The sequence below is a fragment of the Poecilia reticulata genome, linkage group LG22 (assembly GCF_000633615.1).
Source record: "Poecilia reticulata strain Guanapo linkage group LG22, Guppy_female_1.0+MT, whole genome shotgun sequence".
In the NCBI taxonomy this organism is placed as follows: Eukaryota; Metazoa; Chordata; class Actinopteri; order Cyprinodontiformes; family Poeciliidae; genus Poecilia; species Poecilia reticulata.
In genome coordinates, this window is record NC_024352.1 from 24477092 (window position 1) to 24497514 (window position 20423).

General features: G+C 38.5%; 1 protein-coding gene across 1 annotated transcript in view; it reads right to left on the minus strand.

Moving 5' to 3' along the window:
• LOC103458802 (unconventional myosin-VI-like) overlaps positions 1-20423 on the minus strand; it is a 50348-nt gene that overhangs the window by 26271 nt on the left and 3654 nt on the right. Inside the window, exons 2-16 of the mRNA XM_008399861.2 lie at positions 19970-20105; positions 15318-15387; positions 15164-15237; positions 14248-14377; positions 13885-13990; positions 12334-12389; positions 12155-12252; positions 11555-11719; positions 10338-10418; positions 7697-7877; positions 6190-6334; positions 5136-5293; positions 4203-4294; positions 3838-3910; positions 1437-1564 (exon numbers count right to left, since the gene is read on the minus strand). Coding sequence (XP_008398083.1) covers positions 1437-1564; positions 3838-3910; positions 4203-4294; positions 5136-5293; positions 6190-6334; positions 7697-7877; positions 10338-10418; positions 11555-11719; positions 12155-12252; positions 12334-12389; positions 13885-13990; positions 14248-14377; positions 15164-15237; positions 15318-15387; positions 19970-20086 — 1674 coding nt within the window. The 5' untranslated portion in view covers positions 20087-20105. The remainder of the gene's footprint in view (positions 1-1436; positions 1565-3837; positions 3911-4202; positions 4295-5135; positions 5294-6189; positions 6335-7696; positions 7878-10337; positions 10419-11554; positions 11720-12154; positions 12253-12333; positions 12390-13884; positions 13991-14247; positions 14378-15163; positions 15238-15317; positions 15388-19969; positions 20106-20423) is intronic.

The following is a 20423-nucleotide window of genomic DNA, read 5'->3' on the forward strand; positions in this document are numbered from 1 at the left end:
TTTGGTTCCTGACACTATTGCATGATAAAACTCTCCCTGGGTCAAATTGACCCACGAACATTATTGCTATACCTCAGAAACGAACATAACAGGAGGGTTAAGAATACACGCATCGTTTAAAACTTTGTTCAAGGATTCGTTGTACTTATTCAATGAGTGTGCTTGAATAGTCGGCTGGAGAATTTCTGAATGCCACTTTCATCTTGTCGAGTTTAAGTGCTGTGAAAGGGTCCAAGCATTGATCATTCTTCAGAACCAACAATGAAAAAAAAAAAACGGAGGCAGAAATTGCGGGAAGATTGAGGAAAAATGAGTCTCTGAAAAGCTGCAGAAGCCGTGGAGTAGAAATGTTGGCTCACAGCACATTCACACTTCATTTTTCACCCTATTAAATGCACAGAATAGTCTTCATTTAAGAGACAACAATGGCATTGCTGCAGCCAGCCACCTCTAATGGTGGGCTTGAATTAGTGTCAAGGCTACAATCTTTAAAGAATTTCATGCTAGCAGATAATCAGGCAGACTGGCAAACAATACGGACAAAGAGGGCGACCAGGGGAGGGACTGGGACCGTGCGTCAGTGATCACAACGACACCAAACACAGAACATCGACTCTCTGCACTTAAACCTACACAAACCAATTGACTCAAAACAATCAATCATTGCTACATGCAACGAAACAGTGAAGCTACGATGTGCGACTTCAGTCCTGCAAACCTGAAATAGATTGATACGTTTAGTTTAGTTGTACAGAAGCTCAGATTGACCTGTCATGATGAGGAATTTCTCAATAAAATGGAAATCCAAGATCAATGAACTTTAAATTCTAACGAACATTTAACACTGGAGCAGGAAGACATTTTAAATATGCAAGATAAATAAACAAAACAACAGAAACAAATAAAAGGAATTATAAAGTCTCAGTTTGCAAAAATATCCTTCAAAAAAAGGACAAGTTGAGACCAAAGCAGCAGATTAAAGACTTTTATCATCCAGTTCTTGGTAGAAAGAAAGAAAAGAGAAAAACTATAAATCCCACAAATGGAAATTCTTGATCTGTTTTTAATTTATCGTGTGATTAATTGATTATTACCAACAGCTACTTTGTATTTGTTAACCTACATACATTAAATAAACATGGTGTCATCAGAGCATATTTAACTTTCAACGCTGAAATAATTTCTCTTGGTTTAACATCTGTAACGTAAAGCGTTAACCATTTCCAAAATAATCGCAACTTGCCAAATACTTTACTTTCTTTTAATTGACTCATCTTTAACAGATTTAAATCCAAAAGCTCCACTTGTTGAAGATGAGAACGAACCACAAGTGGATGAGAATTAAGTTATGTTCACTTGAAAGATGTTTTGTTTCACAGTGAGGTCACGTCTTCCCAAAACACCAGAAAGAGCAGAAACGAGACCAAATGTCTGACCGTCAGTCTGAAGTGATCCTTGTGTTTGGTCTGAACGGCCGACGTGAAGTGCTGATCGCTGGCCTGAGGAAGCCGGTTCTCCTCATCCAGGATGTCCAGGATTCCCACCAGCTTCGCCTCCACAAGATCTGGGCAGAAATTTAAATATCCACCACAGATTACAGCTGATGTTTACACTTAACACCCAGTAACTTATGCTAGTTAGGGATTATGATTTGCTTTGCTGATGTTGTGAGACATCAAAGTTTTACGTCTTAAATTAACCTTTCAGACGAGTTTCAATAAATTGGGTTCATGATAGAGAAATTACAAAATCACAAAATGTTTTTTCTGACTTTGGGATTCATTGAAACTTCCACTGTGGGCTGCACAGTGGTGCAGTAGAGCTGTTGCCTTGCAGCAAGAAGGTTCTGGGTTCGATTCCTGGCCCCGGTCTTTCTGCATGGAGTCTCCATGTTCTCCCTGTGCATGGTGGGTTTTCTCCAGGTACTCCGGTTTCCTCCCACAGTCCAAAAACATGACTGTCAGGTTAATTGGCCTCTCCAAATTGTCCCTAGGTGTGAGTGTGTGTGTGCATGGTTGTGTGTCTCTGTGGTGTCCTGCGACAGACTGGCGACCTGTCCAGGGTGACCCCGCCTCTTGCCCGCAACACCAGCTGGAGAGGAACCAGCAACCCTCCCGACCCACCAAGGGACAAGGGTGTAAAGAAAATGGATGGATGGGTGAAACTTCCACTGCTCATCTTTTCTGAATTTGATTATTTAAAAGGTATAAAACATGCTCCTGGATGCTCATTTAGACACATGTTTGAATTATTCATCCAACACGCTGTTCAGAGAATAATGTTACAGCCAAGGACCTTAGAAAAATTAGCATGAGCAAGCACCTGTGCATAAATGCAGAAGATTGATGAGTGAATTAATGGCCATCCCAAACGGTCATTTGCAAGTCATAAATGTTATTCACTGCTGTCAGTTAGCCTCACACCTGAATAATCACAACCTTTGAAGTACAAATCAAACTCATTCACCTTGGTACGTGGACTACTTCAACTCATTAATTCCAGGATTGATTCGAGGACAAACGGAACCAAAACAAGAGGCGTAATCTGAGCCTCTCGCGGCGCTGAGGGGCCGTAAACCCCCTGAAACTCAGCGCAGCGTCTCCCTTCAGCCAAACAGACACGGCGCTTTGGGAGGAACAGGAAGTGTCGGCTGTGACGCGGATCCCAGAGCACGGATTCAGGGGAATGCCGCGCGGCTGGGCGGATATGAGGGACGAAGTCATTTCAACACTTTATAGAAACATTATTTCTTAGCTTCATTAGTGGCATTTTCTAATAATATTAGCATGCATGTAAAGCAGAAGCCAAATTCTCTGTGATAGTTATTGTAAATGGATACTAAGATAACATTTCTGATAGTTAACTTTAATATTTTACATATTTGTTACTTTAATTTCCATTAGAACTGGACATAATTAAAGCAGCATTAATACTGTAAATGTTGGTTTCCATCTAATTCGGTATTTCAAACAAACAGAAAGAGGAGAAAGTAAATCAAAAAGCACCAAGTGATAAACGATCTCAGGATTTCAAGTTAGCTGCTCAACATGTTTATGCTGCAATAAATGCTTTTATGTGCAGCATCAACATTGTTATTCCATAAAGTTTTGTTTTAAGTTGCTCCAAATTTTTTATTTCCATCTTCCCAGTGAACCAGCATCAATCTGTCTCATTTTTCTTTACTACTGAGCAGCGGTGTATTTGGGGGACTCCTCTGAATAATTCCGGTTTCTTCTTCTTAAAATCGCTTGCTGTGAAGCACATAATTAATCACAACTGAATCTACTACAAATTAATATGCAAGAAAACAAATTAGTGCAACAACTTCAGGGTGTAACGATGCGTATTTTACTTTAACAGAGCTGATGATGAATTTACAAACTGTAATTTTCATGTAGATAAATATCCATCCATCCATTTTCTTGCACCCTTTTTCCCTCAGTGGGGTCGGGAGGGTTGCTGGTGCCCATCTCCAGCCAACGTTTCGGGCGAGAGGCGGGGTCACCTGGACAGGTCGCCAGTCTGTCACAGGGCAACACAGAGACACACAGGACACACAACCATGCACACACACACTCACACCTAGGGACAATTTGGAGAGGCCAATTAACCTGACAGTCATGTTTTTGGACTGTGGGAGGAAACCGGAGTACCCGGAGAAAACCCACCATGCAGGGAGAACATGCAAACTCCATGCAGAAAGACCCCAGGCCGGGAATCGAACCCAGAACCTTCTTGCTGCAAGGCAACAGCTCTACCAACTGCGCCACTGTGCAGCCCGTAGATAAATATAAATATCCTAAAAGTTTGCGGATTTAAACCCAGTCAGAAACTCACCAATGCAGTCCTGGTTGTCCACATAATGCACCTCGTTCACCCCGAGCCCTTCCCTCTGGTAGAGCTCCTGCTCCTGTAGCCACCAACACACAGAAATCAAACACCGAAAGAAACTCTTCCAGGTTTTCAGACAATCCAACAAGCTTCAAACTAACAACTTCTATATAATAAGTACTGAGCAGAACCAGAACTGACAGCCACTAATTAAGTGACATTACAGGAGAGGAAAAAAGCTGAAATTAGCACTCTAATGGGAAAGCTCAAAGGAAATGTGGGCGTAGAAAGCGAAAAAGAAAGCAAAGTGAGAGAAAAATCGTCTGCATGCAAACAATGTTTCCTTTTTTTGCGTTTGGCTCATCACCCACCTCTTTGAGGATGCGTTCGTTGAAGAACTGCTGCAGTTTCTCATTGCAGTAATTGATGCAGAACTGTTCAAAGCTGTTGTGCTCAAAGTATTCTGAGAGGAGCAAAAAACAGAAGATACATTTCAATTAAAGCCCTGATAAATAAATGCAAAGCTGATATTAATTATAGGAACGGGGAAATGAGTTTCTCCAACAAGATGCCTGGTGAGGAGTGTGTTTACGCATCATATTAGCTAAATTAAAAATCAGGACACACACACAGGCGACATCCTCCTCAACAAGGCACAAGAGAAAAGAAATGCAGATTTTGGCAAATTACAGGTGAAAAGTACAACATAAAATTAAGTCTGTTGAAGATAAAGAAAAGGGATTAAATTTCTTTTAAGATTAATCAGAAAATTTCTAGAAAAACAAGGAAATTTCTGAGCTAAAAGTTTTTACTTCTGAAACTCTGAAATTTCCTAATTTTTCTCAGATTTATCTAAACATTTCTGGACATTTCAGATTTTTTTTTAGGAATTTTTTTGACTTTTGGAGCTCAGACATGTACGAGTTTTTTTTAAAGAAAATTTCTGATTCATCTTGTTATTTTTTCCCTGAAATTTCGATTTTGACCTCCTTGTTTTTTCTAGAAAATTCCTGAAATCAATCTCAACATTTTTCTCAGATATGTTCAGATTTTTTTCTAGTAAATTTGTGAGATTAATCTAAAATTTTTTGACTTTTTTTCTTGCAAATATTTGACTTTTGGAGCTCAGAAATTTTCAAGTTTTTCTAGAAAACTTCTGAAATTAATTTTAAAAATGTAAATTTTTTTCTAGCAAATGTTCCACTTTTCAGACATTTTAATGTTTTTTCTAGAAAACTTTTCAGGCAGAACTTTACTCCTTCTTTCCTAGTTAGCCTGTGGTCTCAGAGCGGATCTGTCGTTACCAAACCCGGCGATGTCCAACACGCCGATGAAGTTGGAGGACGCCTGGAAGGGGAAGCACTGGTTGACCCGTTTGACCACGTGATCGAAGAGGCGGCTGTACACGGCCTTGGCCAGCGCATCTCGAGCATTGTTCGCCTGCTCCACCTTTAGAGGAACCCTGGAGGGACACAAAAAAAAATGGGGCAGTGAGAGAAAGTCTAACTGGGACAGCGTCGCTCTGTTTTCACTTTTTCCAAATCAGCCCCATTTCCAACGTGGCTTGGAGCTTAATATTCCATCTAGGAGTTTAGTTTTAAAAGAAACCTGAACTTTGAACTCTACCTGAATCTCTAATGGCGCTTTTCTCACCATTCATGTTCGAATTATTCACAGAGGCTGCCTGATCTCACAAAGTGCAGGTCAAAGAGTTCGACTGAGCTGTCCCAGCTGGGAAGAAGCTGAATTTTAATTTGAAATAGCCCCTTTAGCCGTTTTATCTCTTTTCCTTCTACTTCCTTTTGTTATTCGGCTCAGAAAGCCTTTCAGATACAAAAGCCCATCTAAAACAATCAGCCTGTTAGCAGATTTTCTTGTTTTTACATTTAAAACCAAACAATTACTCTCATTGACAGGTAATTTTATCAGCTGCAATGTTTCATCTTAAAGACTTTTCCCTCCCAGGGGACGCCTGGATGTATCTGCAGCTTGGTAACAAAGGCGCCCCCACCCCGCGCTCCACCTGCTCCCCAGACACCGGGGCTTCAGCGCCGCAGCCACGCTCCCCTGCCTCCTCAGACACAAGCTGCATTATTGATGTGGAGGAAACACTTCCAGGCCAGGCCAGCAGCTGGCCCCTTCTGAAATATTCATCTGCCAAACATGGCATCACCAGCAAAGTACAGAGGAGCAGTGTTAATATCATATCCTCATTTGCATACGCTCGTTTAACTCGCGGGGCATGTAGAGAGACAGATTAGGAAAAAGAGAAACATTTCCTCTAGCTTAGCTCTGATTATTTCCCTGAAATCATCTCGCTGTTTATCCTCCTGACTGAAGCAGGACTGGTTTTCTTACTTGATAACCGTGCCTTTGGCGCCCCCTGCTGTCGTGAGCATAACTCTAGTTGTGAGGCTGACCCGCAGGTCGTCCTGGTCCAGACCCAGCAGCTCCGCGCAGAACTTCAACGTCTGGTCCGACTGTTTCTTAATGGTGCAACCACCTGGAAGCAAAAGCAAGAAAGTAAATAAATAAACAACAAAACCTCGTAACCTTGGCGACCTGATGCGGTTTTGTTTTTACTGGAGTCTTGAAACAGAGACACGACCTTCACAATGGACAACAGAAAGAAAATGACCAATAAACAGCAGCATCTCAATTTTCACTACCTCCTCAAGTTGCTATTGAAGTGCTACAATTTACTTTTCAAACACTTAGATTTTTAAAAAGACAACTTTTATCTACTTAGTTGAAATAAAACAATGACAGTATGCAACACATACACAACGTCTTGAAAGATTAGACTTGTCACGATATCAAATCCTCCTGGACGATAAATTATTGTGATAGACAATATATCACTTTTCAGGTAATATATTGATAATAGAATAATAATAATGCAAGTTCACCATAAAGTTGAATTTTTTAAACAACACGTAACTCCAGAACAGAAAGATATTTTAAATATCCAAAATAAAACACGACAACCAAAAGCAATAAATAAAACTGAAACAAACACCAAACACAGCAGAAGCCCAGATGTAGAGTATTGTTCAAAAAACATTAAACATCAAAATGGAAGTTGAGATGATTTGAATTTATCATGAAATTAAATGCAGAAAATAAATTTTGTCATATTAAAACCTGAACTCAGATTTTAGGTGCTAGAACAGAAAATAGTGTATAATCGTGGGGAAAAACATGAATTTTAAATGTGTTTTTTTTTTACAAATAAAAACCTAAAAATGTTTCCAAACATTTGGATTAAGATCACTTCCTGATACCAACTCTGGAGGAGCTGCAGAGTTTCAACTCCGAGATCTAAGTCACAAATCTGCACTTTATGGGAAGAAGAAAACTAATGTAGACCACAGCAAACATCGCTATGATGAAACATGGTGGTGGCAGCATCATGGTGTGAAGATGCTTCTCTTCAGCAGTGGAGGGGAATCTGGTCAGAGTTGATGGAAAGATAAACGAAGGTAAATCCAGGACGATCCTGTTAGAGGCTGCCGAAGACGTGAGTCTGGGGTGAAGGTTAATCTTCCAGCACAGAAAGTGCAGCCAGAGCTACAATCAATGGCTTAGATGAAACCAGGACCCAATCTAACTGAAAAATCTATGGCAGGACTTTAAAATGGATGTTTACAGAAACTTTGTGTCCAAATATGACAGAAGAAATGTTGAAAAACGTTGGTAGAAATCACTTCAAGTTCATCAATTGCATAAAACAGCAAAAAAAAAAAAAAAAGGTGGAAATGAATGATGCTTGAAAAGCCGTGGAATGAACCGATTATCCAGCCCAGGGTTTTTGTTTTTTAGAGCCTAAATAATAAAATATTCTTGATTACTGCTTGTTTCTCACCTGAGGAGCTCCCAGTTTCTTCAAAGTCGATGTTTCCCAGATGCAGAACGCCAGCGACGACCCTGAAGAGGTCCAGCTTCTCCGTGTCGTTCAGGCCGATCTTCTTCATGGCCACGCACATCCTGTTGAAGTCGCCCTGGTCGTCCAGCAGGGGGTCGCGGAGAGCACCCAGCTTCACATGCTGCAAGAAACATGGAGGAGTCAGAAAGAAAAACCAAAGGCTAAAAAATTCAGCGCAGATCAAGTCAATCACTCAAACACAGGGATGCACCGATATGAAAATCTGGACCGATATTTCTATAAATACTGCTGTTATGTACGACGGGGCTGCATGGTGGCGCAGTTGGTAGCACTGCTGCCTCGCAGCAAGAAGACGACAACAGGAAGTCGTTACAGGATGATGTTTATTGTTTATTTATGATTTATCGCGTGAACAAACGTATTTACTTGTGATTTTAACTGAGTTTGTCATTTAATGGAAACACTTCAAATGCGAAATTTTATTTATTTTTATCATTAGTGTATTATCAACAAAGTTTAGCAGCGGTTACCGTCGCATGACAAATATCCAGAAATAAATGGCAACAAGATGGAAAGATTGTTTATTTTGGCCCAATTTATTTATGTGTAATTGAACAAATACCGATATGTTTAAACTAATATCGGCAGATACCGATGTTAGTGCCGATATATCGTGCATCCCTACTCAAACTTCACACTGTAAAACTGCACAACAGGTTTGAAATATGAAAAACAAAGAAATGCCTCCACCAGCAGAACTCAGCAAGCTTTATGGAGCAACAGGTTTATCTCTGCATGTTTATTTTTCCACCTTTGGAACAACAAAAACAACAAAATGTTGCTATAAGAATAAAATAATTATCCAAGAATATGTAAGAATAGTTCTACATCACAATAAATCTTGTATCAATTATCAATATATCAATTTAAACAAGGAGGAAAATGTATTATTTTTTTCTGAGAGGGTTGCATGGCTGCATGTGACATTTGCATGAAGTTCTGCAGCCGTGCCTTTAAGGTCTGAAGACAGCTGAATAATTAAGCAACACCAAACCCAGATCCAAGCTGGCATGCAAATGCAAAACTAAAACTAAAAAAAAACCTTCATGCACCCATTTCCTGCTTTCACTAAAAGCGAGAGCATGGAAAACTCCGACGGCGGGTCAGAAAAAACACAGGAGGAAAAACAAATCACCTTATTTTCCTGTTTGTTATCAGCGACGGGACAGAGAGGAAATGACATCATCAGGAACGAATAAATCAGTTTTACTTACATCACAGCTCACAGGACGTTCATCATTAAACTACTGATTATGGATATTATAAGCAAACAATGTGATTAACACGACTGATTTCAGATTAAACAGTTTGAATTATTAGACATATAAATATAACCTATTAAATTTAACAAAAACAATGTATTAAGATCTCACTGAAAAGTGAATTTATTTAATTGTTTCAAGTGTTAATTCTGATTATTCTGGCATAAAGTTAATAAAAACCCAAAATTTCTCAGAATATTTTCATCAGACCAATAGGAATTTTTTTTTTTATATTTTTATTTTGAAGTATGCAGACAGGAAATATGCAAAAAACATGGAATCAAACTTTGATAAACAATAATAAAAAAACAAACTAATGTTTATAAATACAGATATAACAACAAATGAAGGTTTTAAGAGTTTCCTAATTGTTTCATGTAATAATTTTAATGAATTTTCACTTGCAGAGTGATACTAAAATTAACAGCATATTCTTTTTTATATCAAGTTTTCTTCATTAGGTTGTAAAATGTGCTCTTTTTAAAAAATAAAATAAAATTGTCTATAAAGGAAAATGCTAATATGTTATGCCTTATTTTAAAACTTAAAATTTGAGATAAAATGTTGCTTTTTCAACTCATTTTTTCCTTCCATTGCCTTTTGTAGCTAATAATCCTTGTGGCTGATGTAAAAAACTGAGCAAAAACATTAAATAATTCCTTTATAATGATAAAAATATTATTTCCACTGGCAGATTATTTCACTTACATTTTTTCCATGTTGTAAGTAAAATAATCTGCAGGTGCAATCAGAACTTTTTCATTAATATAAATGAATTGTTGACTTAAAACAAGGTCTTCTATTCTGCTGAAGTTACTTAAAAGTTAGTTTTGTCTTATTTCAAGATATTTACTGGACAGTAAAATAAAAATACTTTGTAATATTTTGTGTTTCTGCATTAAAGCCTCTTTTTAAATTGATCTGATGAAATTTTCATATATTGTGGGTTTTCCATTAGCTTTTAGCTACATTTATCATATTAAATGAACAAAAATAAACCCTTAAAATGTGGCACTCGGTGTGTAACACATCTATTTTCACCAAAACGCTGCAGTTTTTACAGAAAAAATGAAATAATTTGTCCCTTAGAGAGAAAAATAAGTTTCCCTATCGTTTTATAATATTAATTTAAAAGTTTTGTGACTCCAGACTACATAATCATTTGTCATAAAAAGTAAGTTTGCACTTTAGAGAATCCTCATTACCGCTGAAACTAGAATATTTCATTTCTCTGCTAGTAATTTATGGTCTAGAAAAACCATAAATTGAACATTAGAGGGGCACAGGCGGAACGTTACCTCAGCACTTTTGCGGCTCTGTAGGATTTGTTTATCAGAGTCCTTACTGGCGAAGTATCTGGTGCATCCTCGGTTCAGGTACTGCAAAAACAATCCAGACAAAAACTGTTTAATAATGTCAAGATTCGGAAATATTAAACGCATCCTTGGTGAGAAATCCTGATTGATTTATTGCAATATTATTCAGAATAATCAGCAGAAAGTGGCATGACGCAGCAGCTTCTGCTGATGTGGAAGAGGCCCTGGGGGCTTGATGCTGGTAAACATTTACAGGAACAGCCTGAGGCGGGTTTTGTTCTGGTCTCAGATCAAAAATTAAAAAAATCACTTTTTATAGTTTAGTTAACTGAACTGAAAATAATCAGTCATGAAATTAGCATGTCAGTCGACGCAAAATTGGTTAGCTACAAAATTTGTCTGAAATTTCTGGATAAGTTGTGTTGCTTTTCATAGAAAGCAATCTGAAGTGTGCGGTGTGCATTTTTATTCATCCATCCATTCATCCATTTTCTTTCACCCTTGTCCCTCAGTGGGGTCGGGAGGGTTGCTGGTGCCCATCTCCAGCTAACGTTKCGGGCGAGAGGCGGGGGCACCCTGGACAGGTTGCCAGTCTGTCGCAGGGCAACACAGAGACACACAACCATGCACACACACTCACACCTAGGGGCAATTTGGAGAGACCAATTAACCTGACAGTCATGTTTTTGGACTGTGGGAGGAAACCGGAGTACCTGGAGAAAACCCACCATGCACAGGGAGAACATGSARACTCCATGCAGAAAGACCGGGGCTGGGAATCGAACCCAGAACCTTCTTGCTGCAAGGCAACAGCTCTACCAACTGCGCCACTGTGCAGCCCCTTTTTTATTCAGATCCCCTTAAATTTTCTTAGTGGAGTCGGGAGGGGGTATATATAATACAACATTTCAGTTATATAATATGAATGAAGCTATATATTATAATATATTATAATAAAAAGGACATTGCATTGATGTTTTTTAAAATCTCATATCAGTTTGATACAGAAATGTATATTTAAATATGCAAGTCCCAAATAAATTGCATATTTAAAATCTATTTTCCAAAGTAGATTGGTCAAAAACTTTAAAAAACTTGAAAATGAAAACCTGCTCATTAAAATCTGTGGTTTTAAAAAGACCCAACATGACAAACTTCAGGGACATGAACATGTGAGGAGCTTGTTGTTGCACACTGACCCTGAAGTTATCGGGTGAGTCGAGGTGTAACGTCTTCTTCAGGTCGTCAGACGCCCCGGCACACAGCCGGTAGAAGATGTGGTAGTTCCTCTCCTCGTTGCTCTGCATACAGATCCTGGATTTCTCCAGCAGGTAATGGGAGACGAATCCACCCACAACAGCGTTCTGGTGGCGAACAAGACGAGTTTTACAGCAGAATAATTATTTAGACACTGCAAAAACACAAAATCTTACCAGGTGTTTTTGGTTAAGTGTCTACTGCCAATATCGCAGTACACTTGAAATAAGACAAACATAACTTCTAAGGAGCTGTTTTAAGTAAATAATTCCTTATATTGATGAAAAAATTCTACTTATAAGTGAAATAATCTGCCAGTGGACATTTTTAGCTTAAAATATGGAACAAATGTCTTGTTTCACTGGCACTATTTAATCAAAATTAAAGATTTATCGTCTTAAAACAAGCTCCGATACAAGTTCCCTGTAAGTTAGTTTTGTCCTATTTTAAATGAGCCAAGATATTTACACTAGAAATTAAACCAAAAGTACTTTATGTCTGCTTTAAGTGCAAACAAACCTGAAGAAATCATCATCACTTACTTTGTCATTGAAGTGAATTTCTACAAACTTCCCAAACCGACTGCTGTTGTTGTTACGGACGGTTTTCGCGTTTCCGAACGCCTCCAGAAGGGGATTTGCTGGAGCGTAAAGTGTAAAAATCGCAGTGAGAATTACCCCAAAGGCACACATAATCCAGCAGTAACGTGGGCATGGATTACCTTCCACAATTCGTTCATCAATGTCTTGACCGCTGCCGTATGTTGTTGTCAGGTATCTGCAGGATGAAGCAGAAAAATAAACACAGATGGTGGTTTTACCTTGCAAAGCAGCAGTGCATGCTGGGTATTCAGCTTGCACTGTCAACAATGAAGTTAGACACGGTGATGTTATTTATTATGTTTATTCAGTATTGGGGCTGCACAGTGGCGCAGTTGGTAGAGCTGTTGCCTTGCAGCAAGAAGGTTCTGGGTTCGATTCCCGGCCCCGGTCTTTCTGCATGGAGTCTCCATGTTCTCCCTGTGCATGGTGGGTTTTCTCCAGGTACTCCGGTTTCCTCCCACAGTCCAAAAACATGACTGTCAGGTTAATTGGTCTCTCCAAATTGCCCCAAGGTGTGAGTGTGTGTGTGCATGGTTGTGTGTCTCTGTGTTGCCCTGCGACAGACTGGCAACCTGTCCAGGGTGACCCCGCCTCTCGCCCGCAACGTTAGCTGGAGATGGGCACCAGCAACCCTCCCGACCCCACTGAGGGAAAAAGGGTGCAAGAAAATGGATGGATATTCAGTATTGAAGCAGTAGTTTTATGTTTTAATGTTGGATTTGTTTTCCCGTCCTCAGGATCATTTTTATTACTAAAAAGCTGCAGATCAGATTTTCTAATTGTGTCATTTATGTGTGTAAATTTTTCTCTGTTTGGTTTTCCAGCTCACAGCCTGAGACTCTAGATTTAAAATCTAGATTTTGTTGAGAGAAAACATCTGTTTAAAAGTTTTTTTAATCTTTAAAATGTCTAAATTATTGGCTTCATGAGAATAAAAAGCTTCATAATTGAATTACAAGTCAAGAATAGTTTTTATATTTATACCAAAACCTTATTATTAAGTATTTTACTGGATGCTATTTAATGAATCACTAATTTATTTATTGTTCAAATTAAAATAAAAAATAAAAAATCTGAAATGTGTGGCATGGATTTTCCACTGTAGTATCATTTTCTTAAATTCCATTTTTTCCATTTTTATTTTCCTGAATATCTTTTTAGTCATATTTATTAATCCAAAACTTAACCAAACATGATGGGAATGAGGTCGACCTTTACTGTAACGCAACTGCAACAAATTTGAACATTAAATGGTTTAAAAAGGTGTTAAAAAGTGTTTCCAATTAGTTTTTCTAAGAATGAACTCAAAAAATGGATTATAGTTTAACTGAACACCAGAATATTTGTCAGATAAAAAACTTGCAAAAAGTAAAAATGTGTTTTATCTACTTAGGAGGCAAAAACAAACGGATGCAGTGGATTTTACTTAAGGGTATTAAACACAAATGCAGTTTAATCTTCAGATTTGTATTTGTTCAAATGTTTGACAACTAAGTGTTTTCCAATCCACTACTTTCTTTATGGTTTGTAGCACAAAATCGAAACAAAATGCATTAAAGCGTTTATACACTCAGGGTAAAAATGTTCTGAAGGTCATGAATTGGAAAACTGCTTTAACAACAAGCTGAAATAAATCAGAGCACAAGAGGAAAGGAAGAAAGAGGAAATACCTGAGAACAAACTTGGTGTTTTCAGTCTTTCCAGCTCCAGATTCACCAGAAACGATGATGGATTGACTCATCTTTAACACCTTCATGTCCCTGTAGGCTTTATCCGCTACCACAAACAAAATGGAGCTCTGATTATGTCATTTCCTACTGGCCATGCAAAATAATGCATTACTTCACTTATTAAACTGTAGTATAGAACATGTGTGTGTGTGAAGGCTTTCAAAATGCATCAGTCCTCCTTCCTGCCTGTTTCTGCTACCTGGACATTCAGCGTCGTCCTCATTGAGCAGGAAGTTCAACGTTTGCACAGCGTTTTTGCAAACATTAACCTGCACGGCGTCAGCCTGACAGGTGAGTCCTCACCTATAGCGTAGACGTGGGGCGGTAGAGTTCCCAGCGACTTTCCTTGGTACGACTTGATGGCGTCAGGCCCGTACAGTTTCGGTACGTCATAGTAAGGATTAACAGCTATCAGGATATTCGCCACGTACGTCTGCAGGAGAATCACGTGCACGGTCAGAGCCGCTGCAGATGCATTATTTAGATTCCTCAGCAAAAAACAATAACAGAGGTGAAAGAGAGAGCACCAAAAACGAGCAAGACACATCTTCTACCGGTTTTCATGTCTTGAATTTTTCATCTACCAGCTGTTTCTAATTTCCTAAGTGAGTCAGTGAGGTAAAGGCCGGGTTTCCCGGTCTGACCCGGGTCTGACCTCCGCCCGGTACCACCTGGAAGTTCTTCCCAAGGGAGTCAAGGACGGAGATCCTATCTCTCTGCTCTGCAACCTGCTACTTAATACAAGTCAATACTAACATTTCTGTACCATAATAACAACCTAAATGCATGTAAGGAGAAATTAGCTGGTATGATTTTCTTCCTGATCTCCTCAGAGTGCCAATAATCGGACCTTTTTCTGATCAGGGAACACTCTTCAGTGTGGACTCTTCCACTTATCAATATCAGTCAGAGGAGTGGAGAGATACAAACCGATTAAACCTATTTAATGCCACATGTTTGTGATTTGTTCAGGCTGGGAGAAAGCGAGAGCAAGATGTCAACAGGAAGGTAACAGGAAGGCTAAAACAAGCTGCCTATCAATGATTTTAGCTTATTTTTGGTGATGAATATTCTGAATTCTGCTCTTATATTACAGAAAAATCAGCACCAGCAGATCAAACCTTTGGAAAATATTGCCACAGAATTCTGATCTATTAATTATTACAGTAAAATATTATATTTTCAAGGCTGTAAATAATAGACAGAAGTAAAAACATACATAGATGTGATCCTTAGTGTACCGAACTCTGACATTGTTGAGAAGCGTGGCTTCATTGAGGTACATGAGGGAACCTGAACGGAGAGAAAGAAAAGAACAGCTGAAGTCAAATTATAAAAGGAGAAAGTGAAACTTTTAAAAACTGGACACGTACAGTTGTCATCGACGTGTTTGTTGACATCATCCTCTGCTGGGAAGACTTGGTTCATAGGAGCCAGAAACGTCTGAAACATGAGCCACATCAGCGACGGTAACATTTACACCACGACATTTACAAGAAAAGAAACACAAGGCGTGTTTGGTTCAGTTATGCAAAGATTATTTACCCTTTATTAGCTGCTACACTGCAAAGACACAAAATATTATGAAGTATTTATGGTGCAGTTTCTAGTGCAAATACGTCAAACAAGTCAAAACTGATTTATAAGTAACTTTTCAGGAAGATAGACGAGTTTAAGTCAGTCAGAAAAAAATTACTAGTTCCACTGGCAGATTATTTAATATAAAATAAGAAAATTTTCCCGTGTTATTAGAAATATTTTAATAATATTAATGAATAATAACTTAAAACAAGCTGCTATATCTTGCTAAAATGTACTTGTAGGTTAGTTTTGTCTTATTTTAAGTGTAGTAAGATATTTGCAGAAACTAGACCAAAATACTTGGTAAGATTTAACATTTTTGCAGAGTAGGAAGCATTTTTAATGGGGCATAAAAGCCAGATGTGTGTGTTAAGCACAGAGAAGATCAAATCAATCCGGCATAAACGTGAAGGATTGATCAGGATTGATCAGGATTGATCAGGCTTATAGACGGCAGTCGTGATGTTGATGTGTTAGTTACTGCTGCTCCGGCTGCTCGTCTCTGAGTCAATGGAAACAAACTCAATGGAACGAGTCGGCTGTGAGAGAAACAAGGGGAGACATGGCAGCGTGATGAATAATTTGGAGGGAGAGCAACAGGATCTGAACACCTGACTGACCGGAGATGATCTGGGCCGGCCCAAGGCATGTGCAAGTGAAGCAGCTGCGTAGGAGCGCTACACCACCAGAGCGAAGAGCTAGCACGATTAAAATATCTGTGTTTTTGAATAATACGAAATAAATGCTATTACACATGAAAACAACTACATTATTTTTACAGTTGGTGCACATATAAAAGGTTTCTCTTCTAAATTCAAAGTTTAAATATTTAAGATAATATGGCACACTTTTATTGGCAGATTATTATGATTTTAACGTTTTTCCCATGTTTTCTACGTGAAATAAGCAGAACTTTTTCATCCATATTAATGAATTATTTCCTTCAAACAAGCTTCTATGTTGTGCTAAAAAGTAACTTATAAGTTATTATAGTGACTTATTTCAGGAAGGCCCGTCACGTTAACCAATCAAAAGTTATTGCAATAAACGATAATATTGTTATTTTGAGACCATTTTCATCAACTGATATAATGTCAATGGCACATTCTCAAAGATCAATAAACTTTAAGTTCTAATGAACATTTAACGCTAGAACTTGAAGACATTTTACTTATGCAAAATAAATAAACAAATCAACATAAATAAAATTGTCCTTAAAAAAATGGCCAGTTGAGACCAAAGAAAACTTTTGTCATCCAGTTTTTGGTAGAAAGAGAGAAAAAAGAAAAATTATTAATCATGCAAGGGGAAATTATTGAGTTTATTTTAATTTATTGAGCGATTAATTGATTTATTGCTTATTGTGACAATTATTCTGGGTATTTTGAAGTGAATGACGAGGCGTCTGGTGTTGATTTTAAAACGGGGGCCCGCATTATAGTTTGCTCAGGGAACTAAAATCGCTTTGTTCAGCCCTGATGAGGATGTCGCTGATAGGAACCAATAAAGCTGCTCTATTATTAATGGCGACAAATCAATCAAGACAAACATAAGTTTTACTCCTACAGTATATTTATGTTTCATAAACTCCATCATATTTAATGGCTGGCCTCCACATCTCCATATTAACGCTTGGCAGCGTGAACCCGGCCGGCTGCACAATGCTGCATGGTTTATTACCGCAGGGAGCCGGTGATCGTAAACAAGGGGAGCTTTGTGAGCCTCCTGGAGGATGTTGGCTCAAACACAGACGCGATAACGACTGCGTGAATAACCGCGAACCAATAAAACCCGACGCAGAAACACAGCCGCTAATGAGCCGGCTGACATGTTTCAGGGGATCAGGCTCTAAAACAAAGATGTTTTCAACTTCAGAGGGATTTTCTTTCATCACACAAACGAATATTAATGATCCTGAAAACATTCCAGCTCAGGAATTAGGAGCTGATTTCCGCATGCAGATGGTTTGCAAATGTATAATTTCCATAGGAGCAGGAAAAGTTCAGAGGAAGCAGTAAAGTCGAGGTGAATAATGCAGAGCAGTGTCCCTGGAAGTAATTAAACAAATTATCTGCAGTAAAATATGTAAATCCAGCTGTGAGAAAGGGATGGTGCTGTTGTGTTTCCACTTCCTGATCGTTGTCAGTTTTACGTAACTTAATGAAATAAAAATAGAAGTACTTTTATTTTAATTTTCAGTCATTTGGAAATGTATGACAATTAAAACACAGGAGTTTCCACTTGATTAGAATTTATTTATTATTTAAAATAACTGAATTAACATCTGGTAGAAAATAGAAATAAACTGTTTTTGAGGATATTCTGAATTATTGAGATATTTGTTGCATTGAAACCAACAAAATGCAGCCATTTTAGTAGATATGCAAACATAATGCATTTTATTTTTTCTTTTATGCATTTATTTATGGCTGCTGTACTTTTTGGATGTGCTGTTTTTATTGTACTGCAGTTTTTGCCCCAGCTTCCTAGACAAATGTCTCCTACAGGAAACGAATAAATGTTCTTATCTTATCTTATCTTCTGTGTTGTATGATAGCTGAACTGATTTAGCATAAAACTGTCGTGTGTTTGTAGAAAAGCTGCAACATAAAACGCTCTTATTTTAGGAATAGACACTGAATTTGTTGTTTTTCTGTGTAAACTGAACCTTACAGATTAAGAAAAAGCTCCTAGAAAAACATTAAGACAGAATTTCAAAAGATTTATGAAATTATTTAAAGAATAAGAGGCATCTAGTAGCTGCTGTAAACATCAGACGGCTGCAGGTTGTGGACCGGCAGTGACTCAGGTGCAACAGGTGGCCTTCACCTCCTAATGAGCTGCTCTCTCTCTCTCTCTCTCTCTCTCTTTCCTCTCTCTCTCTAGGCAACGCTATCAGCACACCTGCTGCTGCTCTTTACTTATTTATGTTTCTGTACATGTGGTCTCTCGTGTTTCTCCCATTATGCACATTGTTGTGCTGACGCCTTCCAGCCTGAAATCAGACTGGAAACTGGCTGAAGGAAAGTTACAGAAATATTGATTCACAGAATTTATTTTCCATGAATCGATGATTTTCAATGTAAATTTTCAAACTTTTCCAGCACTTTGGAGATTAAAACAATACAAATTAACTACAAAATAAATTATTATATGATGTAATTTCTTGTATTCTTGTAAAAGTATTATACATTCTATAGTACAGACAAGGTAAACCAAACAATGTCATATTTCATATAAGGAATAATAAATAATCATTACATTGAAACAATCTACGCAAACTATGTTATGGTTAAATTACATGCCACTACACAAATAAATGTTTTCTGTCATTTAGCAAATATAAATAATATTGGTTATTCTAACTGACCTAAAACAAGAAACAAAGTTTAGTTTGGTTTAAGTTCAGGTAGTGAGAACAAATAGTGTCAGCAGCTGCGACTCCAACACAAATGCACAAAAAAAACTTCGTCGGTATCGACTGATGTCGCGAAAACAATTCCGTTAAATTAAAAAAATCACATGTAAATAAATTTAATGTGATAATTCATAAAAAAAACCATGTCGCTCCATCATCATCTTATCATTTCCTGTCGTCATTTGTTGATCACATGACTTGTGTGATGCAAAAAAAGTCTTTCCATTCCAGTTTCGCAAAATACACAAATTTTAATACTACCGAAAACTTTTTTGACCGGCCATGTCTCCATCCATCCATCCATTTTCTTTACACCCTTGTTACTTGGTGGGGTCAGGAGAGATGCTGGTGCCTCTCCAGCTAACGTTCCGGGCGAGAGGCGGGGTCACCTGGACAGGTAGCCAGTCTGTCGCAGGGCAACACAGAGACACACAACCATGCACACACACACTCACACCTAGGGGCAATTTAGAGAGGCCAATTAACCTGACAGTCATGTTTTTGGACTGTGGGAGGAAACCGGAGTACCTGGAGAAAACCCACCATGCACAGGGAGAACATGGAGACTCCATGTAGAAAGACCGGGGCCGGGAATCGAACCCAGAACCTTCTTGCTGCAAGGCAACAGCTCTACCAACTGCGCCACTGTGCAGCCCTGCCATGTCTCCATTAATCACATGTACTTTTGTAATTACATCAATAGAATCTCAGCTTGTGTCTTTATTTGGTGTGTGAAAATATCTCGGTTCAACTGTTCCAAATTTAATCTTATAATCAAATGTCCGATTGCACTTTATTACAAAATTGTGCAGTTTGAATATCAGGCACTTTATACAGAAATTAAGCACTTTCCAAAACCTTGAAACGCCTCATTGAAAACCTTGAATTGACAGCGAAGTGGCGACACTTTTGAGACCAAAGCACAAAAATCTAACCGATGCACATCAACTTTCTCGCTGGATGTTCAGAGTGAATCTTGCTTGTATGCTGAGAGTCGCAGTTTGTGTGCAGCAGCAGATGACCCACCTTGCCCCTCTGGTTCAGCGGTTCTATGGTGAGCGCGTCGGCTCCTATGTCAACGATCATGCCCAGCTGGAACCCATCGGTGGGGTGGGGCGCCCACACTGGCTTCCCATCCTCCATGGCTTACCTCCGCTCACCGCTGCAGAGAGAGCGACAGGAACAGGAAGGTGGGTAACAAATAGAGGAAGAACCTGCTTTTGCAGAAATATGCAAAGTTTTTTGCCCCTGATTTGCATTTTTTACATCCGTTCATAAAACCAAACCTGATTCTCAGCTTTTAAAATTAACTAACTTCCAAATGCATCGTCAAACGCACAAAGAGCGCTTCAGTCTGTTATCAGAGCTGCAAAAACTCAGTCTTACCAAATACTTTTGGTCCAATTCCGAGTGCAAATATCTAAGAACTCTTGAAATAAGAAAAACAAACTTCTAAGTAACTTTTCAGGAAGATATAATA